A 24,273-nucleotide genomic window follows, 5' to 3' on the forward strand; every position below is an offset into this window, starting at 1 on the left:
CATTCTGGGAAACAAAGAACCCACATAATCCTCTCAACATTGTCTGGAAAAAGTAACACCAAGCCTGCTGCAGGTTAAGCACAAAATAAGATTTTGTTTTATCGAGCAACAGCATAAAAGAATCAGCTCCAGGATAATCAATCAAGAGTGGACTCTGCATACCAACAGGCTGCTAAATTACTAAGGCAGCATATACACTAAAAATGTTTAGACAATATTTTCACTTAGACTTGGTTGTAAATATGTCTGTGACAAGGAAAAAGTCAGACAAGGTGCTTAAACAGATGCCAAAGATTTTATACAAGGAATGTCATGGCTGTCTTCTTTGTGCATTAACATGGTAGTAAAGCCTCATGCATTAACAGCACACAGGGCACAGCCTACAAACCAAGGACACGTTGCTCACCTGTTAAAAAAATAAAAAGACTTTGAAGCACAGAATTATGCTGGATGTGCAGAACGTCTTTTCAGAGAAAATTTCTACCTGCCCATGCCCACCCTTGGGCAACTGTCAGTTTATGGCAGACTTTGCGTATAAAAACATGAGATAGTCCCCAGCAAGCTCGGCCAGAACAGAAGGTATCCTGGAATGTCTTCCAAGTCTGCTTCCGTGTGCAGGCTGGATGTAGTTGTGAAGGGGCAATCGCTTTGTGTGGTCTTTCAGAAACCAAGTGAGATCTACATGATACAAGGAAAAAGTCGGTACACTTGCTCAGAAGATAAAGTCTTTTATAGTAGTTAATTTAATAATACAGTCCTAAAACAGGGTCTTGGGCACTCATCTACACAAGAGCACATTTAATAAGCTGGGGAAAAAAATACCACAGTTCCAGGACATTGCATCAAACTCCAAGAGGAGACAAGCCTCCTGTTGTGGAAGAATTCTTGTCTATGTACGCCAACAAGGGAGAATTTTAGGCAGTTCAATCCACAATGGTCTCTTCTTACAACTGGAACCACAAGTCCACAGTACAAGGCAGTATTAGTTAGGTTAAGTGGTGGTTTTGATAATAAAAAAAAAATAAATCAATGAATTCAATGCAGTCCTTTAATAAAAGGATGAAGTCCAGTGAATGCCAGTTGCTAGGAGCAAAGAAGAAAGGTTCCCATTTTCCAGGTGGATTTGAAAATTCTTATTATTAGAAAAAAAGAAAAGATACGTCATATCTGTGCAGTTTCTACGCAACCATGTCTGAGAACACAGAGGCTCCATACACTCAGGGATCGCTTAAAAAGTGGGAGAAAAGAAAATTCATCACAACCCAAGCAACTCAAACTTATCACAGAATTGCCTACATAACTTGTCCTCTTGTTCTGCTCTGGACAAAACTTTTAATTGCAACAAGCTGGCAAAGGAAGCTGAAAAAAACCTGAGTACATGAGAACATTGCCAGGGAGATGAAGACCCTGTTGTTACCTTTTGATCTGGTATTGAACTTGAAATGGCAAACTCGGAATGCTTTGCCTTGTGCCATGATTTGCTTTACCTTTAAAAACTCTACTGGTCTCTCCCAGGGGATTATTTCAACTTAATACCTCTTGCACTGCAAGACCACTGTTCATATGACAGTTCAAACAAACTTGCTAAAGAATCTGAGTTTAATCTTCCACGGCCAGAAGTATGGCACCTCCAGATGTAGGGCTGCTCGAATTCCCAGGTGTAATTCGTATAACCAACACTGGAGAGGCCTGTGGTTTCCTGGCAGCACAGAGTCCAAACCTTCCTCACAGGACATCATGATGAGCGAGACATTCCAAAAGAAGAATTAGAAGGCCATAAGTCTGATCCAACATAGCAAAGAACAACACTATCCATCATTTGAACTAGGAATACTCAATGCTTCACTAGCCACCTGCATTCTTAATATACTGAATTATACATAGATATATATATAGATATATATATGTACTTAAATTGGAATAAAATACACTGGATTTTGGTTCACTCATTTACAAGGGAGTTCCCTCCCTTCTCCAGTTAATTTGAAATTAAAACCTAAAGGCTGAACTTAAGCTCATTCCCAGCGTTCCAAGATGGATATAACACGAGAGGAGGCCAGAAACTGGAAACATGCACTCTGGCTGCAACAGGTTAAGAGGTGAAAGGGAGACCAGATATTTTCATTTGTAACCCTGAGAATATAAGGAATTGCAAAGATTTGGAGAAGAGCCTGGGGTTAAAGGTCACCAGGCTTTTTATTGCAGTTAAAGCAAACTCGGACTGGGTGATCCCATCCACGAGAAGGAACCGCTCTGCGGTCATGTGAGCACTCGTCACAGAATCCCTGGCCACAGGCCCGACAGTGGTGTTTGGAGAGCTTGATGCTGAATTCCTTCCGGCAGTTGTGGCAGTGCAGGATTTCATGGTCTGGCACCCAGTATGCAGGTCGGGCAGCATCTTTTACCAGACCTATGGGGGAAGTGATGGGGCAGGGGGAGAAAGATGAAGAAAATTTGTGAAAACGAGCATGTCAAGAACGTCTACATTCCTTCAAAGTTCCTCCAAAGGTGGAAGGCCTCACACGCAGCAAGCCGTAACACTGCCATTGAGGGGAAGACAACCTTCTGACAATACTTCAGCGTAACAGACAGACAGAATGGATGAAATGGGTAATGGCTTTCTCCCGCATTCTGCCTCTCTTCAAAGGAACAGATTGTTTTTCCTTACATTGTGGCATCTTCTCTTACTCATACTCTTCCAGAAGGTGAGTATGATGAGACAGTTGCTCTTTGCTACCTTCAGTTTCAGCTGTGGCCAAGAAAACAGTCACCAAGCCACATATTCAGAAACACTGAACTGAGGAAGAAATTTATTCTTCCTTCCATTGAGTTGTGCAACAAACAGCCCACAGAGGTGATGGTGGGACACACTGCAGGCAAAGCAACAAAACAACAATCTGAGCAATGAGGAGTTCAGCTCCAACAACAGAAGATTCAGATGCAAAGCGTTTGCTGACATACCTGAACTGCTACCCAGCACATGAAAGAGCAGCAACCTTTCCCTGTACTAATCTCACCATGAAAGATAACATTACTGATCATTTTCCATCAAAACCAACTTGGACAGCTTCAAATTCTCAGCTCTTCCTTGCAGAAGTACCAAGTGCAAGCAGTCTCCACGAACATACACAAATGCACTCAGCATCTCTGGGAGAAAACCAAGCCTGACAAAATGCTTTCTAATCGGCCAGTCCTTAGGGAACTTCAGCTGGTAGGTCACTGAGGTGATGCATCAGGGCAGCATGAACCACTTGCAGTTTGGTGCACACAAGTTTGAGGAACAGGTAGAAAATATGGAGTGCAAAAATAGCATGCTGAAAATCAAGAGGAAACATCAGCTGCGGGGGGCTCTACAACTCTCAACCAATGGTGGCATCATAGTGGAGCTGACGGTCTCGTCATACAACCTCTTGAAGTTCAGTCAGAAGTTTTGCCCTGTGAAATCAAAAATACCTCTAGACAAATCCATCAAAAGAGAGCACAGCTCACCTAAGGGAATGTCCATGGCTGTCACCACTGCTCCAAGAGTGTTCTGTACGGCTTCCCCCACCTTCCTGGCAATAAGCGTCCCCCCTTCTTCATCTGAAGGCAGCTCAGCCACATCTGCATGACACAAGAGTTAAGGACTCAGCACCTATTTCCAGTACAATTTCTGCCAAATTTATTCTTTTGCATCAGCAAAAACCCAAAAGCAGCAAACTCAAAAGACAGATTGGGACCTCTCCTCAGCCTCTATCTCCCACATCCCCAGTCTTCAATTGCAGGGTTTTCACTTCATTTCAGAAATAAAGGACAAAACAGAGGTTGCTGCAACAGCAGTATCCCTGCTCTGATGCCAGCTCCACACCACCAACAGGCGTTGGGAAAAGAAAGTAGAGACCCAATTAGAAAATAATCCTATCAGGGAGTCAGATATCTGCTAGCTCATTGCAATCTTCCTGACAAAAAATATCGAGCTCTTGAGCTTCACTAGCAAAAAAAACAAAAAACACCTCAAACACCTCTAAACCAAAGCCCAACTTGATCATTGCTGTCTACACCCACGAGCCAAGGACAAAGACTCAAGACTACTACCCAGAAATAATTCTGTCACAGTCAACTCGAAATTACCTAACTGGATGCCCCTGTTTTCATAGCAGTCGTCACACACACGCACTGGTGCTGGTCCCCAGCCTCGCTCAGGCACAGGACGGGTCTTGGAAGAACAGCCATCACAGAAGCCCTCTCCACAGGCCCGGCAGTGATGTTTAGTGTCATTATCTTTAAAAGGCGTGTTGCACTTATTACAACTCTGATCAGGACAACATAGAAAGAAAACTGTTAGCTTAATCTTCCTTAATGGTCTCATAGCAGAAAAACAGAGCAGAATTCCAGGTTGGCATCACTCAGACTGAGATTATGAAAACTACAGTTACACCTGAGACTAGGGTGATACCACCCCCATACCTTCACCCCAAGGAAGTGACTCAGGTAGGTGTGTATATATATTCATCCCTGGAAGTCTTCAAAAGACGTTTAGATGTAGAGCTTAGGGATATGGTTTAGTGGGGACTGTTAGCGTTAGGTCAGAGGTTGGACTCGATGATCTTGAGGTCTCTTCCAACCTAGAAATTCTGTGATTCTGTATATAACTATACACAAACACAGGGGTTAAGCCAATAGATTGCTGTGATCCCTTCAGTCCCAATCACCAATAATTACAGCCACATCATGCAGGACTGAATGGTGGGTATTTGGTCTTGGTGGGGTTTAAGATTTCAGAAGGCTGCTTTCCCTGAAGAGGTATCTGTTTCTGCCAAGACATACGGAATTCCTTTCTAGTTCAACTGTTGGGTCCAGATTTTGGTGTCTGGTATGAAACCAGAGTTAAATCTCTGCACCTGTAAAAATACTACTATCAACCACAGAAACCAGACTTAAGATGTAGATTCATCGCTTCTAAGAGCAAGTTCATGCAAGCCAGGATTTTCAGTGGTGATACTGCTGGGAAAAGAGGTAACAAGAAGTAGGGAGGGAACAGTCTATTTGGCAGGGCTGGGCAGTCTGTTCATTCTTATTCTAAGTCAAGAATGGGAAAAGCTGAAAACCATTCAGTTCTGTCAAAATTGTAGGAGAAGGGCTTGCTGCAATAAAACAAGCATTTAAAATCTGCAAAATCCTATATTACTTAAAGGGTGAGGAAAGATTTTTAGCTATGCAAAGCTTTTCTCTACAGTACGGAAGTACAGTAGCTGCTATTTACCAGGATCTGAGAGTTGGGTCTCCAGTAAGCTGGGGCGATCTGGTCCGTCAACCAGGAGGTCACAGCTTTTGTGGGTCCCAGGCTAAGTTCAGATACTGATTGTGCCATGAAATTCATGCCATCCAACAAACGCTGGGCTGCATTGTTGTTGTCTTTCAGAAATCCATCGGTCTGAAACAAATTTCATTCATTTGAGAATAAAAACAGGAAAATCTGATTTTTCAAAAGCAGATTGCTCTGCGACCCTACTGCTCCTTGTTAAACTGCTAAATTTCACCAGCCCTACTTTGAAACACAAGGGTAGCTTTCAGTGATGTAATATTCACACAGAGATTTCATGAAATGGCTGAATTGCCGGTTTAAAAAAGCCAAAAGATGACCAAAAGCCCTTGCAAAAGTTCTTTTAAACAGCAGACAGGGGACCTGCTCGAATCATAGTCAACCCATTTTCTCCATCAGTGTCTCGAATAATTGACACGCTTGTGTGGATGCGCACATACACAAGGACTATCCAGCAACCAGACTTACCCCTGGCCAGACATGCTCAATTTCTGTCCTCACCACAGTGTTCACAGGATCCTGGTTGCCAAACCAGTACTGTCGGCTGCGGTACACCACCCCACAGTTGGGGCACTCAATCACATATCTGCAAGAGAGGATTAAAGGAAGACAGCTTGCCTCAGCGAGATGCTGAAAGTCCAGAACACTAGGTGGAGTAGAAGCAACAGAGAGCAGAACAAAGGTCGTAGCTGCAGTACTCACCCTGACCAAGCATATTTGGCAAGGCCCAGCCAAGGGGAGTCAGTGGAAGCAGAGGTTTTTGGCACCACGCTGACCTCCATCCCTCGTTCGTAACAGGCCTATATTATAATAACAGAAAGGATCAATTAAAAACACATTCTTCAGAATCTCAGGCTCCAGGTCTCGCAGCTGTTTGGTGACATAAAGCATGCAATTGGCATACAGTGGTCTCCACAGCAAAAAGCCACTCAACAAAACCAAATAAAGAAACCACTACCAATAATTACATCTGGTAAATATTTCTACCATACTGAATACCATGACAGGGGCTGAAAATGTTCCTATCTCCTGCATACACTCCATAGAAAAATCAGCTAACATCAAGCAATAGGCACAGGCAATTACAGAGAGTAACTGCATCCAGCATGTAGAAAGTCAACATCAGCCAAGTTTAGAGCAGCTGAGCTCACAATTTAGCCAGCGACACACAGCACATAGTGGAGAGGGCATCTCCAATCAAAAAATATAAGTTCAACAGGGATTAATTTTTCTTGCAAAGGCCAGAGCACCTCTCCCATTTGAAAAAAAGCAACAAAACAGGCACATGCCTGTGATGTTCCTCATTCATTGGGCCATCCTTTCCTTTCTTCATTCTTCAGATCTTGTCCTTGTGTGTCTCTACTCACCTTACAAGTATAGACTCTGTTATCATACTGGTGAGAGTATCTGCATCGACTTTTGGATTCATGCGGGACTCCTTCCTTCGCATGATTCATGCTCTTCTTACAGCCACACCTGAGTATGCAAAAGCAAGCCGTGAGCTGGTACTGTTAGATACGGGACAGATGTCACTAAGAGTTCATTTATATTACTATCTTGCCTTTGTGTAGGCGTTCTAACCCCAACAACTGTACATAAAGCAATGATGTCACCTATTACTCAAAGGCAGGCTCTTTGGAAAGAGTCGTAGCAGCTGTTTCATAGCACAAAGCAGCACTACAAAACAACTCAGCGTAGGAAGTGATCACTGTAGCCAATTTAAATTTCACAGAAAATTTTAAGTAGGACTAACCGAGCTTGGAAATTTGCCAGAACAGCGTTAACAGTGCAGCCAGTACAAGAAGCTGGTAGGAATTTTCTAACGAACACGAAAGAGTGTGAACATAGCACTACAGCGTATTTGGGAGAGAACGTTTGCAGAAGCATAATCAGCCCTAGCATCCTGCTGTTGGAGTACTTTACAGACTCAGAGCACTTGCAGGCTCAATCTCTGTGCTCTTCCCACAGAGCTACAAACCAAGCTCTAATCAAACCTGGGGTACTCTTGGAATTAGCCACAGGGCACAGTCCAGGCCCATAACGTGTGCTTTAGCATTGTTCATGTAATAAAAACAGCAGGTAGATATCATCATACAAGGCTTCAGGGGATTTCCTTAGACATTCCCTTCTTCTACCTCTGTCTGCAAGTCTCAGCCAAGTTATTCATGAGCCATCCAGGGAAAGGATATGGGCAAAACAGATTCACAGCAGTACACAAAAATAGAGTAGGCAAAGGCCACGTATCTAGCTGGGACATGACAATAACAGCCATCCAATTCCACATAGGAGTCTAATTTCAAAAAAACTCTGCCTGGAAGCACTACCTGATGATAGATGCCAGGTGTCAAGACATCACAAAAACTTTGTTTTACTGCTGTAGACCAGAACAGCACTAACTTCGAGAAGGATGAGGGTACATTTCTCATCCACTTACCCACAACTGAGGCACACAGAGGAACATGTGAAATATTCATCTGGAAAGAAAGAGCTGTGAGCCATCTGGTCATCAGGGATCTCCCCACTAAACCGGTCACTTAGAGCCTGGGAAACAGAAAAGTATCAATGAACTGAGAGCAACGCAGACATTTTATGAAAGCTTTTCCAAGCAAAAGCATGGGCTCCTCTTCTGGAACCAGAGGCAGAAAGAGGGCGCACAGCTAACAAATGGTGTCTTGCAAACCTGGAAACCAAGACAAAGATTAGAAGTTAAGCAAGACAGACAATCTTGCACTTGTACAGAAATGATCTGAATGTTTGTAAGATACTTTTCTCCTCTCCTCCTGCCCCTACCTTGAATTTTACAGCAGAAATGGGTGGTTGAATCTCTTTAGGCAACCTGTGCTTGGTCACCCTCACACAGAAAAGGTGAGGTTTCCTGATGTTCAGATGAAACCCTGTGTTTCAGTTCGTGTCCATTGCCTCCTTAGCTAAGAGGGGGTTGTATTCTGGAAGCCTCTAGGAGTTGAAGAGCCATTTCACACAGTACACAAGGACACATTCTTTGCCCGTCATTCAGGAAGAGCTGCCGAGTGTTCCTCTGGCTGTGTGAATGATTGTTCTTCTCTAGGCTGGTGAAACTGCAAGCCTGAGACAACGGGTTTTGTTCCCTTTCCTGGGAGCATCCATTCTTAGATAAATCCAACCCTTAACCCTGGCACACTTTTTCAGTTCTTGTGGGTGTTACGGTAAAAACAAGTAGATTGGTAACCACTGAAACAAAGCACTTTTTTTTTTGATGGAGATCTTTGAAGGCATGAAGTCTATCTGAATCTCTTCCTGCAGTTGAATGAACTATAATTACTACCTTTCTGGCTACTCTTCCCTTTTCCCTTCCAGGATAGGCAGGGGGAGGAAACATCTCTGCTGTCTGACAGGGATTGACAGTGTGTATGCACACACATACAGATCTCTCTCACCACAGCTTCTCTCAGCTAAGACCTCTACAAACAAATGTGATTTCACAGAGCTTCAAGGAAATTATCTTTAAGGTATCTTTCAAGCTTGACTGATACTGGCCAATGGATTCAGAAGCCACAAGGGATAGACAGAGATGCCTAGCAAGCCTTAAGTCCCCAGCAAGAGAAGCTAAAACGTTAGTTTGCATTCAGTAGTGATCTGAACACAGCAACCACCCTACTGGACGTGAGCTGACATAGAGTGATAGCTGTATCTGAAACTTCCCTACTTGATTATTGTGGTAAATGTGTGGAAATTAAACCTGAATTAACCACTCCAGCTATTTCTTCCATGCTGCCTGTCTGCTCCCAGAGCAAGGAACGGTGTACCCACTACCCCGACACTTTCTTCTGGGCTTCAGTTACCCCAAATACAGAGCAGCTGGAGTCCTCTGTTCCAGTGGCTGTGACCAACATCAGGAAAGACTGCTAGCACTGCCACCTTCTGCAAATACGCCCCTGCTTCCCGCTCCCATGGTGAGGCAGATGTTTTTCCAGGCCAATGAAAACATGCTGCTAATCAGGTAGTGGTAAGCAATGTGTAGAAACTCAGAGGATGGACTGCAATTTTTTAAGACCTGAAAATCCCTCTGACATTCTGGCGAGGTAATCTTTAAAAAAATAAAATAAAATACAAATCACCAGCTGCTCTCTCCACCAATTCCTTTTCATCAGCCTTCTGATCTGATGCTGCACCTCTCAAATGATACATCCTTTGGCTTGGTCCCATCTGGTTCCCTAGCTACCAACACATCTTTCCTCCTTTTCACCACATAGCCCTTTGGCTACACTATGCTCAGTGCCAGGTTTGCCAACCATTAACTCCCTCCAAGTCTTTTGCAGTCCCTCCCCTTGTACCGAGGGGCCTCCTGTTTGTAAATCCCTCATCAAGTGCTCACCACTCACAGCATTAGTTACATTTTCTTCCCCAGTTTCTTCCCAACTCACTTTTTTTTTTTTTAAATCTGTTTTGCTCTTCAACTTTTCTAGACCTTGCAATCTGGTTTTTTTTGGTCTGCTTTTTTAAAAGTAAAAATTATCCAAGCTACCTAGTTGTTACACAAAATCATTGTCTTTGCCCAAACTTGCTTGATTTCCATATATCTGCAATTCTGTGTCACTGGTTCACTTGCTCCAGCTTAATTAGCCAGACTGACAGTTACTAGCAACAGCGATACAAATACAGATTGTACCGAACTGATCTCCAAACCAGAGGACTTACCTTGAGTGCTTTGTAGATAACCCCAGGCTGTCTAGGTGACCGAGTTGTATTGTTCTCCAGCTGCTGCTCCACAGCTCGCCGAAGTCCAGAGAAATCTGTTGGAGGATTGTATGTCCTTGTTCCCTTGTAGTGAATTGAGCTGAAAGCCTCAGGAAAACAGCTTAGCTTCCGAAAGCGATCCTGAATGAGCTTCTCAGGAACCTCTGAAGGATGATCTGTATGTAAGAGTATCAGGAAGTATATAAACAACTGATGGTTTAAAATAATATTTAAATTGCACACTGCTTTCATATGCCACTCTGTGCTAGTTTTCTTAATTCTTCTAATACATCTGAAATGCAGCTATCATATTTCACAAGCCAGGAAAGAAAAACTTCTTCCAAAATCAATCTGTGTTTTTTTGATATGTAGATTTAGATCCTAACACCAAGCTTTGTAGAGACTGCAAATCCACAGGTAAAGCTGGAAACATCTAGGTTTGGAAATACAAAAACAATTTATAACATAAGGCAACTCCACGTCAACACGCTAGCTAGCTCCTCTCACCAGACCAGAACTTGGTATAGTTACTCCTAGCACCTGATAAGTGGAGGACACAAACCTTACATGGGCTGTTTATTCTGCACGCCAGCTCTGTAGCAAGGAAGACCGAGTCTATCAGCCCCTTGTACAAAGTGAAGCACTTCAACTGGCCACGTACATTTCAGAATTTCATGCACATTTTAGAATAACACAGGCCTCTCTTTTTCCCTGCCCTGAAACTACACAAATACACTCTCATCTCGCCATTACCTCCTAAGATGGATGATGGCAACCTGATGCAAATCCACGTGCTAAAAGGTTTCTTTGCTATTCATACTATGATCAGGAGGGATCATAAAACAGATTTTTTTACGACCCTGACTTTGAACGCAGGTGCCAGTATCATTGTGGGTCACAGTCTGACTTGCTGAAATAGCAAATTTCAACAGCTACAGAAAACTCCCCATTGCTGATCAGCAAACTGCTATGGAAGAAAAGGAACTGCCATGGCAGGTAAGTTGAAAGTAATTAAGAAGGCACTCTAATAATCAGCATAAAGAATGCCACATTCTACTAGCTCAAGATCTCACCCATTAGGAAGGCAAGAATGAAAATATGGGCCAGCAGGGTGCTACTGTGGCATTACAGAGGGCAGGACTGAGCCTTATGCATTGTAGTCCATTCATTAGGGCTTTTGCTCATCAAAGAATCAGACAGAATGAAGGAAGGTTTCACCGTGCCTTTTGAAGCATGGAAAAAACAGGGCCAGGAAAGAAATTTACATCCTGTATAGTCAAAACCAAAATTTGCCTTGACTTCCATAGGACAGTGCCTTTCACTCAGATGTGCAAATAAACCACACAATTTAAATACGCATAATCCAGTACGACGTGAGCCAAGTTAAAAGCGTTGGTAAAGAACACTGAAAGCGATGGGAATAATACTGTGCCAGGCCTGCTGCTTTGTTTGCTTCAAACGTGGCTGCAGAGAAAAGCAGCATCAGCCCTGTGCCACCAGTCTCAGACCCAACCTCACACCCGCCTCAGAACAATCTTGGTCCACAGAACTCAGAAGAGTTGGTTGAGGGTACTGTGAGTATTGATGTTCATTAATTTCACTGTTCTTGCTCTTCCTATTTCCTACATATATTCTGTTTCTGTTTTTTGTTTGTTTTGCTTTGCTTCTCGCCTCCTCCCCCCTCTCTCTTTTGCAACAGGACTCTCTATACCCCTGCCAAAATCCCAGGGTGTCTCAGTTTTCACCTTCATCTGCTGTATCATCCATACCCTCCCTGTGGCTGGCACAACTCCCATGGTGACCACTCAGTGCCACCGCTCAGCTGGCTAAGAGGATCATTCCAGCTCATCTAGAATAGTCAGGCCACCATCAGGGAATGCTCTGCTCCTTCCACAGCCTGGCTCACAGACTGGGACAAGCACGAGCAAAACTCAAACCACATCTTTTACACAATAGCAAGGAGCACTGAACATTCAGCGCAGCCTGATAACCTGCAGACAGCAGTTACACAGCAGTGAGCAGTTTTTACTGCCTACTTACCAGAGCCCAGTAGCTTGGTGTACACAGTCTCATGGAAGATGATGACACCTGGACCCAAAGTTGACAGAGGAACATCTAGGCCGCATCGAGCTGTCGTAGCTTTTAGTTCCTTAGTGAAATGTTTTAAATAAGCTTCCGAGGCATCACCAAGGAATTTGAAGAGATCGTTGTGGAGCCTGTCAGCACGAGTACGGTAGATGACGAGGTCAGAGATGGCCAGGACCTTCAGCAGCAGCCGCGTTCTCTGGCTGAGGTTCACAGTGGCCCCCAGGAGGCCCTCTGTGTCGATCACCACCACTTTGCGCACAGGGTCGTACGCTGCCCAGACTCCGACTGTGCAGGACTCTTGTGCTGGAGACGTCTTGAAGACTTCCCGGCCATAGAAGAAAGTGTGGTTAAGGGTGTGAGACTTGCCATCCCCCGTGTTCCCAAAGATGGACACCACCTTTAGATGCTGGTCAGGACTGCAGTCCAGTTTCTTGATAAATTCTTCCTCATTCCTTACCTTGAGAAAAAGGAAAAAACATAATATTATAACAATGCAATTGGAGTAGACAACTCAGAACACAGCTGGCTTTAGGAGTCATAAGATTAATGAGAGCAATAACTTCCTGTTCAAAAACTTCATACAAAATCTGAAGCACCAAGAAGTCCAAAGCAAAATATTAGAAAGCAGCTTTGTGACACATACACATCAATGGGATGCAGGCTGGTCCATCACGTAGCCATTCTGGAAGTGATGCCTCACTGCGATTATCTGTCCAGTGAAACCTCTTCTATAATGTTACCCAATTCCCAGAAGCAATCCCTTTTAGAGAAGAGAGCAAAACCTTTCTCCTATGTCTGCCAAAAAAGCTACTTGCAGCATGGCAGACACTCTCGGTAGCACCGGTCTCCCTGGCAAGTCTCTGAACTCAAGCGCAAAACAGGTGAGTGCTTTTGTCACCTTGACTTCATCATGCACAGAGTCTGAGTACCGGTGACTGAAGAAGGTCAAAACTGTCTTTGACAGAAGTGCCACAACAACCTCAATGATGCATTTCATAATTTACTGTATCGTGCTTTCATTTAAAGAACATAAAACACAACACACACAACAACAAAAACTCCTCCTCCCCCAAAAACAAATGTACAGCCAAAAGACAGTAGACAGACCTCAGCAGATCACCTTTCTTTGGCTTCACATAGATTAAGTGACAAGCACCGTGCTATTTAGGGTAGAGAACAGGGCATTTTCTGTTTGGATCAGAGAGCAACAGGGAACAGATACCAAGCAGTGCAACAGGGTAGGGCTCTGCACGAGGGCCTATCTTGCTTTCCTTGCAGAATGCAGCCTTGGCTATCAAAGGTTTCATGCTTCTGGTTACAGTTGCTTATCACTTGGTGTTCTGTCTCCCAGCGAGTTTTCACCCCACACATTATGTGACAGAGAAAAACAGGACAGACACTTCTTGAGAATAATTCAATCCACTCCCTCCACCGTGATCCCCTCGTTGCAGAATCCCTGCAGCCAAAAGGAAGGGGGCTTCCTTCCCCTCTTGGTGGCTAGAGGCAGCTTGGCTATTCGCCCTCTGCTCCTCAGAAAGCACTGCTGGCAGGTCTCAGGATACAAGATCCAGAGAGGCCACGGGGTAGCAAATGATTTCTTCGAACAAGTTTATTCTTAGATCAGTAAATTAGTTTAAGGCTCATCCAGTCTCACTCGCCCTCGTCATATCTAGCAGCAGCCTCCAGACTTGGAAGGCAAATAAACAGCCAGCACACTGGACTGTGGTTGGGAACAGCGCTCAGAAAGAAAGGCTGGGACTGCAGGGCTGCAGCACCTACTCGCTGGCTCAAAGCATTCAAGGCAGCCTCACAATGCGGAGAAAAACAGGAAATACAGAAATCAGAATGCTTTCAACAGAATCGTTTGTGGGAGACCATCAAGACACTCTCAAGACCTATGTGCACAAGAAAGGGTCTGCCTTTCTGGTGGCTGTGATTAGCAGTTTGTTGTCAGGAAGGTGGTTCAGATGACAGACTCAGTCTCATTTAGCACCTCTGGAGATGAAAGCAAGTTCTTGGTTCATGGGATAGCTGTTAAAAGCAGCCACTGATTACATAATGTTGCACATATGTAAACACAAAGGAATATGATTTTTTCTCCAGATTTTTTTCTTTATTCTACTGCCTCTCAAACTTCTTACCATAAGGGCAGCAGCAGATTCTTTGCCAGAGTAAGTGCCTGATCAGACCCACTCACTCCAGTTATTCACTCTCTTGACAGTGCAAGGAAGTATCAAACAGTTGCTCAAGTGTAGGCAGGGCAGCTAATAAGTAAGGTTGTTTAAGCAGCACTGGTTGATATTCTGGTATCACTTTGAGACAGCATCTGCAAGGGGTTGAGTTGGTATTGGCATAAGATACAAATGACAGTAGGGAACACAGGGATAAGGGTAGCTCTGCAGTGCATTCCCCCCAGTGAGAAAAAGGAGTCAGATCATACAAATTCCACTGAAATTGTCCCATGCTGAGCTTCCCAGGTTGACAAACCTTCCTTTTGTTGAGGATGCTGGTATCTCATGAGGTCCTTGCTCTTGTGCATTTATCTTCAATTACTGCTGAGCACAGGGATGACACACAAAGAACCATCCACAACAACCCCTCTATCAGTGGCCAAATAAACTTCAACCAACCAAGTTTATTTAAGACATTTAAAAACAATTAAAGACAGGCTGGGAGTGTGCTGAAGCGAAGCTGGAGCATGCTGAAGCACTAAACCATTCGGGGTTCATGTCCTGCTTCTTCCCCCCATCTCTACAGCAGTTTGTTTGGTACCACCTTCTGCTGTACACACCAAGGATTCACATTTTGCCATGTACACTCCTGTGCTGCCCAAGAGCTCCACATCTGACATGAACTGCAAAGAGTAGATATGAAACTTTCCTTAAATCATGTAGCAGTGATGATTAAGACTGAAAACTTTGTACATCTTCCCTAAGAGACATCTCTCTCCAGCTCCTCGTTTATTCGCCAGAAGTATTTTGTCATTTCTAGTATCAGAGACTCAATGACACTTGTGTTATGGATCTTAGAAAAAGACTTCCTTCTAGAAAGAATAATTTTTCTCCATCACAGGTTAGAATCCTGCCTCGATTCATTTTCCAGTTTCAGCTACGTTTCTGTTAGCAGTGGTCATGCACCCTCCATACAGTCAGTCACACCACCTGAGTTGAACTGAACTGGAGGTGGAGGCTTTCAGCAGGAAGAACTAAAAGCTTTACAGCTGGAGTCCTCTCTGAAGAGGACACAAAAACCTCATACCACACAGCTCTGGAATGCATGTGGATGTCCAGCCTCCTCATCACTCTTACTCTGAAATGTATCACTCCTAACAGAACAAGTTACCTAGATCCAAGCCATAATAAAAGTAGAATTGTTTAGGAAAAGTCTGGAAACGAGAACTGATAAAAATGACATTCCTGCCTATGAATTTCTTGGAAACAACGTTATTCAAACAATAACATTTAAAGCTTAGAAACAAAACCCATAAAATAGAAAGGAGTTTCCAATGAGCTGTACTCATACAACTTTAACTTTGCCTCCAGGCAAAACAAACACATTAAGTGAATCAGACATTTTTTAACCACAGTTTTCTTCTTTTAAGACTATCCACGAAGCCTTGAAGGCTGGCTAGCATTCATGGAAGCAGTGCACAAAGCTAGAGCTGTGCCATGATGACACAACAGCTGAAAACAAAAACACAGAGTGCGTGGCATAGGATCCCTCAGTGCTTTCATTTGTTAGTGTTACACCGTCACTGTGAGTTATGGTGGTACTTTTGTTGGTGTATTTTGAAATCTTACTCTTTGCTTAAGCTAATTTTAACAGAGTGTTTTTAATAACAAAAATACATTTTCTGCAATCAAGAAATAAATATATCATTATATTAATCATTAAACATATGAGTCACTAGACTTGTCTGACAACCAGAACACCACAGTATCTGATGTTTTGTATCACAATGTACACAGCCACTGTACACAGCCATAACTCCAAGGGAAGGCAAAGGAGCACAGCTGGCTTATCCCAGAAACTCAGGTGTGATAGGCTATTAAAAAAGCTGCTGGAAACAACCCACTTTTGCTCCAGGAGAAACCTTTGCTGATATTCCCAAATGCTTCTTGCTACCAAGTGAGAAAAAGCACTGGATGGCTCCCTGTAGGGAAGGAAAACTCCTATGAAACCCGTCACATCAGTAGAGGCACAAGAAGTGCCTTAGACTATCTCGATTCAAACCCTGTTTCCAGTACGATCCTAGACTAATTCAGGCTGGAAGAGGTCCCTGCAGCAAAGGGCAGGGGCTGCCCACAGGTGAAGGCCGCGTCTATCATTTAGAAAACTCTTTCCTGAAGGAGACAAAGAGATAAGAGTTAAATCCTGTTTATCAACCCTAGCTAGGGGGATAGACCCTATGTCAAAGGCTATAGGGCAGAATACCCTGAAAGGGGTGGAACACAGCACAGGTGGATGGGAGGTAATCTACTGTGAGCCCTTCCTAACCCAAGAGACAATACTGACTGAAGTATTTTTATTAGCAGATAATCCACCCTTGGAGATGACAACCAAGCTCAATGAAATTGCTGAAGACTAAACACCTCCCTAACTTCTTTGCTAGCTGAAGAATTTTCCCCTCTTCCTTTTTCAAGATCTCAAAACTAACAGAGACTTCAAGGTAAACACAAGTATACTTGTCCTGCTACTTTATTCTGAGGACAGAAAACCAGTGCACTGAATTGTAGGAGAGGTAACTGCAAAATTGGTAACAGAGTAAGGTGGGAAGAATACTCAAAACTAGCTAAGTAGTAAGAAAAAATAGTCCTGGAGTATAAGGCAGCAAAGTACTTTGGCAAGAAAACCTCTCTGAAGCACAAAAAGGAGGAAAACTCATCAATAGCACAGCAACAGGAATCAGGGGCAGAAATTACAAACTCTGATCCAACAGACCACACTGACCTAAAAAAACCTTGGATGTTTCAGCATTTCTTCTTCCTCCTTTATACCCATAGAAAATATATCAGCTGCAACTCTTCAGGCTACAGGGATACAGAATAAAATCCCAAGAAATTCACAGGAGGCAGTAAAAAAGGCACAAAACAAAAACATTCTCCCAACAGCAAGTCAAGCAAGAGTGTCACAGAAACTAATAGTCTGTTAGACAAATGCTTTTTTTTTTTTTTTTAAACTACAGAGGCAAGTAATGAAATTTAAGAGATTGTGATCTTCTCTTAGAAGACATACATTAGCTAGCATTGACCCACAAGAAATATTTAATTAGAAAAAGCATTCCTAGTGACTCTCCCTTCTCTCATCCCTAGACTTGGGCCAAGCTCAAGTCAGCAGGTAATAAAGAGAAAACCACAGCACTTTCATCAGGCTTACAGAAATGACAAAAGCAAAGCAGCTACCGGTCCTGAAGAGTTACCATTCTGTGCATAGAACTTTTAAAAAGAGGTGACAGAGGAGGACATGCAGGCTGTTACACTGTTAGAGGCTGCTTATTGCATCAACTGCTCTGCGTTTCAGTAAAGGCAGTGGGTCATTTTCAGCCATCCTGGCTGACTGCAGAGCAGAATATAGATCCTGCTCAGTACTGGCTGAGGGGAACAACTAATAATCCTTCAAGTGTCTAACCCTGCTGACCTTATTTTCTTCCTGCCTCCATGATAAGACAGGCTACAAAGTCAGTTTGTTTTTATTTTTCTTTGAAATGCAGAGAATGGATGATTTCTTGTGACAGGGATTGTTTCTGGTCAAATATCAGTGATCTCAAAGACAGCCTTGTAACTATCAAGCATTTTCCCCGTCTGCTGGGGTAAATGAAAGACTTCCTCCCCTTGCATAGATTCTGTGTGCTAAGTCCTCAACTACAGCTTTGGACAAAGCGTTATCATGGAAGCCACTGATGCCACTAAAGCGGAGTTCTGATCCTGTGAAACCCTCAACATCTGGTCCCCAAGATAACAATATCGAATTGTGATGCCTCGTTAAGCATTTCTCCCCTGCCTCAGAAGTAACAGCAAATAGAGGTCACCGCACAGCTGATGGGTAACTCTCCACTCCGCTGCAAAGGTTGTGTAACAACCAAGCAAGATGGCTGCTGCTTCACCAACTGAATAAACATTAAGTACATCAAAATGCAAAGGCAGACACAGACGAGTGGAAAAATTCAAGAGTATCAGGACCCGAATCAACTATCCCAACCCTTGTCGTGTGTTCATTGGTGTGTTTTTCTTAACAGATCCAGGAGTAAAGGAGAGTTTTAATGAGACCAATGAACTGTTCTCTAAGTTCCTATGAGAAGCGCCTCACACATGCAAGGGGAAGCACTGGTGATAGCACAACAGTGCTGCTTTGGAAATTCAGCAGGTTTGAGGTAGGAAAGGAAAGGTGACACCTTCTCAGAACAAGATCAGGAGATTCAGCTGGGGGATTTACATACATAAGAAAAGAAGACACAGTGCTGGGTTTTGGCCTACCATGGCAAAGAAGAGATGTGGAAGACTAACAACAGCAGTGACAAGACCAGAGCAATTGGCTGAGGAAATAATCCCTGCAACATCACCCTGAGTAGAGATAAGCAAGTAAGACTGAATATATCAAAACCAATTAACAAACAAATGCTGCTGTTATCAAGAACAATTTGAAGTTTCAGCTTCAGATAGGTGATAGACAAGGCAAAAAGTTTAATATTGTGCAAAGAAAAAACGTAAAACTGTAACACAGCCTGAGAAAAGGGACGTAGAATGGGGCCTAAACTGCAAGTGATGTCAGTTTGTAAAACACCAGCAAGATGTTTTATTTTTTTCAGTCCTGGAGGAAGTGAAGGAAAAAAAAATCTGTGGAGTAGGTCTGGATGGCTGGGGACTAAGTCACAAGACGCCACGCTGTGTGGCGGGTGAGACAGCAGCAGTTGGACCTCCCTGAGGAACCACCTCTCTGCTTCTTCCACAGCCTTGCAGTGAGCTTGGATCTTACCTTTAGCAGCATTTTTTTTTTTTTTTTTTACTGAGATAACGTCTTTCTGAGGTGTTCAGATAAAGTGCTGTGATGAGGAAGTCACAGAGAAGCCTGCATTTCACAGGGATGAGCTTAAGCTACTGTCAGTTCTCTACAAACAACTGCTGTACAACTGGTGGCTTAAGATGGGACCTTTCCCAACTCTAAGCAAATCTGACACAAGCCTAAGAAGTCCTCAGCTTTTTCAGCTTATGGCTATGTCTGCAAAGGGCAAAAAGCTCCAAGCTAGCTCTGAGCAGGCCAGCGCATCTGTGCAACATGGCACAAAGACAATTAGGAAGATCTCAGAATTATCACAGCTCTAACAGTGCAGTGCTGAGCCCAAGCTAAGAATCAACACCTCTCAGCTCAACTAGTTTGCTGAGGCCCAGCTCCTTATGGATGAAGCTACACTGCTTCTGGATTTGAAGCCAGCTGCTGTTGCTTACACACTATAAATATCCTCCAGCTTCAGAACCACCAGCTCCTGGAAGCCAAAGGGAATGATGAGATGGGACACAACCACCTGAGCCGAGCAACTCCAATTTCCACAGCATAACAAAAAAAAAAAAAAAAAAAAAAAGTCTTTGTCCCATATTCCCATCTTATTGTCATATACTTACGAACATCTGACCTACTGCCAGGTCAGATGTTAGTAAGCCTGTATACATTAGCAAGCATCTTGATCCATCCCATTTGTTCAGGAGCATAACCTGTTCTGCCCAATTTTGTAGGACTAGCATTTAACGTTGGTAGGGCCAAATGTGCTGCTGAGAGCAAATCAGCAGTTTTCTCTCTGCTTTCCTAACCAAGATAACAATCTTCAAGTTCCAAAGGTCAAAAATCAGACACCTGAGGACAGCTGCACTCTCTAACTCTGATCAAGCCTTCTCCTGGCTGCTCAAGCTTAGAAAACCACACACTCTCAAACTCTGAATCTTCACATTTCAGGTTATTACTGCTTTGGTATTTTTTTTTGGACAATTAGTTGGTTTAAATAAGGAACTAAAGATTTCTTCTTAAGTAATCAGAAATCATCTTGCTAATGATGAGCACAAAAGACTTAAAATCTTTCTTATACCTGCATTGTCTGTTCAGTATTATCAAGGGCAAAAGATGCTACAGAACATGTCTTGAGAGCTCATGATCTGACAACGCTCTCTAAATAAAGGTTCTCGTGCTCACTAGCAGAAATATCACCATAATAGCAAGAACTCAAAGTTTCAGCTGCCAGAACATCCTGTAATTGAAAACTCTCAGACTGCTCTGAGACTGGCTGTGAGTTGTCAGGCAAGCAGTCAGCTATGAGGAAGAGAAAATCACTTGAGATGGAAGAGCTCTTGACTCAAGATCCCAGTAAGAGGAAAGATCATTTTCAGAGAGCTTTTCCAACCGTGTTCAGATCAAATTGTTATGATCTGATAAAGGACCGTTGCAGTCCCAATAAGGAAGCTGGCTTTATCGCCCATGATATTGAAATAGTAATGCACTTGCTCGCAAGAGGCAGCCAAAAGTCTGCCCCAGCAAGGCTTACAGATTCTGGAGGATAAAAATAACTTAAAACAGTACAAACACACCCAGGCACAGCTTGTGAGGAACTTTCTAGGACAGCCATGTTCTGAAACACTTCAGAGCTTGCTCTAGTGGCCGGGTGAAGATTACTGAAGAGCCTGCATCTTACAGCAATAGCTGTATCTGCCATGCATTATATGGCAACACGTGCTGAGGGGAAGCATACAAATTTAGGACTGCTACCACACCTGAAACTGTGATGATAGTTCACAGTCACTATCATCCTTTCTCCCCTTTTGCCTCCGTACACATCTTTTTACCACCAGCAGCATGAATATGTCAAATTAGGGCAACCAGATATTGAGCCATCAGATGACTACATTTTCTTTCAGTATCTCCTGAGCAAGGCTAAACATGAGAGCTGCAAACTGGAAGCCCAAAGATGAAACCAAGTTTTTAGTTGGATAACTAATCTGCCTTGTGACTTTCACATGTTGCTGCTTTTGTATGCACAGAATATTTTTACATTTGTGAAGTGCTTATGCTTACCAAATATAAAGGCCAACAGAAAAGTTAAATAAATGCACATACTGCATGCTAGACTCTAAAATCAAGTCTGAGAGGCTGTTCCTGAGAGACTGCCAATGAATATTTAAATCATTACCAGCAAACCTGTCCCAAATTGATGGCCAATCTCCCCCTCTTTGTGTAAAAGGCTGACATAGAACAGTATCTGTGACTAGCAACACTGCTTAACCACGGTGTCTGTAGGACCTGGATGGCACACAGTTGTGATTTTCCTCACAAACCCCTTATTTCCACTTTATCCTGTTCCTAAAAATCATACGGATTTACTGGTGGTGAAGGAGGGTATCAGGGGGCTTCAGTTTTCCCATTAGCACTGCTTGGTACAGTGCCCACTCCTGGTCATACGGTAGGAGACTGGCAGCCAGCACTCCCATTGCAGGATACCTCCTGCAATCCTCTCGGTTCAGTTTTGTTCAGGAATGATCAGCATCCCGTACACCAAGCTCTTATCTTAGTTGTGCGTGTCTCAGTACAGTCCATTCCTTCACCAGCTTCACTTACCAAGCCACTGAAAGTAGGCTCTTACCACACAAAAGGTCTTAGCGAACTTGCCCTTTGAGGAACTGGTGAGCAAGGCCAGCCTTAGGCACTGTGTCTTCTTTGCCCAAGATACTCATTTAGGGCCAGGAACCCCTGTTCTCAATTTGTTGCTGTCAGTTACACTTCAAGAATCAACCATGCATCCCAGTAACATGTTAAACTAAGGCAGAACTGAAGATCTCACCTGTCAAACAGGCCACAGCAGCTCTTACCTGAATCTCCTCAGTCTCATCCACCAAGAGGAAACTCACAACTTTCTCTGTCATCTTCCTTCTCTTGGTCTCCTCATCCATCCCCTCCTCCTCTTCCTGCTCTTGGGCTTTGCCAGCATGGTACACGGTGACAGGGTGCTTCCTCCTGTTCCCCCCAGCATGTGTTCTCTTCTGGCACTCCACGCAGAGGTTGATTTTACACACCTGGCACCTCACCGCCGCTATCTGTCTCGACCCCGTCATGCTGGCGTGCATTATATTCCCATTGGCACCTTTGCAGGAGTCACAGTAAGGGACATGGCCAGGTTTTATACGGGTCCGTTCATGGTTCCGTAACCTTTCTGGCTGATGCAGCTCTTCCTCGCAGCGCTGGCACTGTAGGCTCCTGCACTCGTCACACTCAAAGATTGCTTCATCTGTCCCACTGCAAACATAGCTTTCCTGGCACAGGAGTGTCGTGTTTTGCCCTTTCTCTGCAGTTTGTGTGTGGGCGCTCATCTTCAGATTTCTTTAAAGCAGCGTTTTTCCCCTCTGCTTGTGCTTTACTAATGATACGTGTAAAAGTTGGCTGTAAATTTAGTATTTTTCACAGGAGAAAGAAACACAACAGGAGCTCTGTCCGTACTTAAATTTAAATAATTAATAGATGTCTCTGTAAAGTTTACAGGCTGACAGCACCTTGCTTGCCACAGGTGAAGTTTTCCTTCTGTCTCATAAGCTTAAGCGATGTGTCTGGTTCTGCTTATCGTTATACCCGAATGCCAGCATCCATTCCTCCTGCGCTCAGCCGTGCGCTGTGCCTTCGGTGGTGAGAAGCAACCAGCCTGGCGTACCTCAGCAGCTCAGGGCGCGTTGTTTTCCTAAAGCGGGGCACAGACAGAGACAGTCGGTACCGCAGCAGGCAGAGAGGCACCACAAACACAAACACAGACACACAAACACACACACTCACGGGATTGTGTCAATACTAGAAAATTCTCCGCTCGCACTCCGCGGCCAGGCTCCTCCCTCGGTGCCCGCGGTGTTTACACGCGGGGCGCTCCCTCAGGGGCTCCCCCGGGTGAAGCCGGCCCCGTCCCCGTCCCCCCGTTTCCCCCCCGTCCCCCCGCACCCACCTCAGCGGCGCAACAAAGGCGGCCCCGGGCCCGGCTCCGCGCCCAGGCCGGCGGCCGCCCCCTCCCTGCCGCCGGCACCGGTGACTCAGGGCTCGGCCGCTGCTGCTCCCTCAGCCCCGCTCCGCTCCGCCCCGCCCCGCCTGTGCGGCCGGCTGAGCCCGGTTCTCCTCCCGCAGGGCCCGACCGGGCCGGGCCGGGGCCGCTCCGCCGCCCGCTGCCGCCGCCGCCGGCCGGGCCCAGCTGTGCGCCCCGGGGGTATTTGCTGACCGCGGAGCCGGGAAGGCGGCGGCGGCGGCGGGCGGGGCCAAAGGAACGCCGGGAGTTGTAGTCCGCGGTGGGGGGGGGGGGTGCGCGGTGCGCTACCTCGCCGCGGGGCCCGCTGGGAGGTGGAGTCCGCGGGGGACCGACATCTTGGGGGCGGCCTGGTGGGGGGGGGGGGGCGGGTTCAGCGCCTTTTCCTGTCTAAAAAATATAAATAAATAAATAAAACGTAAATAAATATTTCTGTTTTTTTTTTTTTTTGCCTTATTTTCGTTCTCCACCCCCAGCTGGTGGCTCTCCTAGGCAGTGGGAGTCCCAGCAGGGTGGAAATAGCGCCCAGCAGGTGTGCGAGGGATAAAACCCAAGCGAAGCTCTTGCATCCTTGCCATTTCTCTCAGAGCGAAGCTCTCGTCCTTCTACTTCTTGAAAAGCCACCGAGGGGCCATTTCCAGGCCTTGGAGGCCCATCATCCATCAGGGTGCCATCCTTTCCTGGGCCTGGCACTCTCTGAGAGGAAGGCCCAGCAAGGAGTGCCACTGTTCGTTACAATCCTCATCACCCCCTTTTATTTATTTCTTATGGTAGTTACAGCCAACGTGTGAGCCACCAGCACTTATTTTAGTGGAAAGAGACCACAGACCCAAAATTGAGGTGCATGACTGCCAAAAAATGGCAGACAGGCAGTGAGAAACCGGAGCTGTGGAAATGGCTGGTGGAGGCTGTGCAGGGCGTCGGAGCAAGAGGTCCCGCGGTGAGGCAGTAACCTCAGCCAGCCGCGGCCCTGCGAGGTTTTGGCTTGGGATACAGTATGGAAAGAGCAGGATGCTACATGGAACGCTAAGTCATCTTTCAATGGCTGCGTATTTAAGGAAGGTATATGATTTAGGTAACACACAGAAGTATTTTTGTAGTAATACAGTCAGCGGACCAACAATTTCCCTTTTTC

At 44.7% G+C, this 24,273-nt stretch overlaps 1 protein-coding gene across 1 annotated transcript; it reads right to left on the reverse strand.

Annotated features, from left to right (window-relative positions):
- Nucleotides 1–68: 68 nt before the first annotated feature.
- Nucleotides 69–23,339, reverse strand: ZFYVE1 (zinc finger FYVE-type containing 1). The gene is made up of 12 exons (XM_084521364.1): nucleotides 23,067–23,339; nucleotides 21,952–22,811; nucleotides 12,059–12,563; nucleotides 9,980–10,194; nucleotides 7,737–7,843; nucleotides 6,670–6,778; nucleotides 6,005–6,102; nucleotides 5,771–5,888; nucleotides 5,243–5,413; nucleotides 4,111–4,291; nucleotides 3,490–3,603; nucleotides 69–2,410 (listed from the first exon to the last, which is right to left on the reverse strand). The coding sequence occupies exons 2-12, from the start codon at nucleotides 22,447–22,449 to the stop codon at nucleotides 2,178–2,180; spliced, it is 2,349 nt and encodes a 782-aa protein (XP_084377490.1). The 5' UTR covers nucleotides 22,450–22,811; nucleotides 23,067–23,339; the 3' UTR covers nucleotides 69–2,177.
- Between the last annotated feature and the right edge of the window lie 934 nt (nucleotides 23,340–24,273).

This window comes from Aythya ferina (genome assembly GCF_964211825.1).
Source record: "Aythya ferina genome assembly, chromosome: 5".
Taxonomy (NCBI): domain Eukaryota; kingdom Metazoa; phylum Chordata; class Aves; order Anseriformes; family Anatidae; genus Aythya; species Aythya ferina.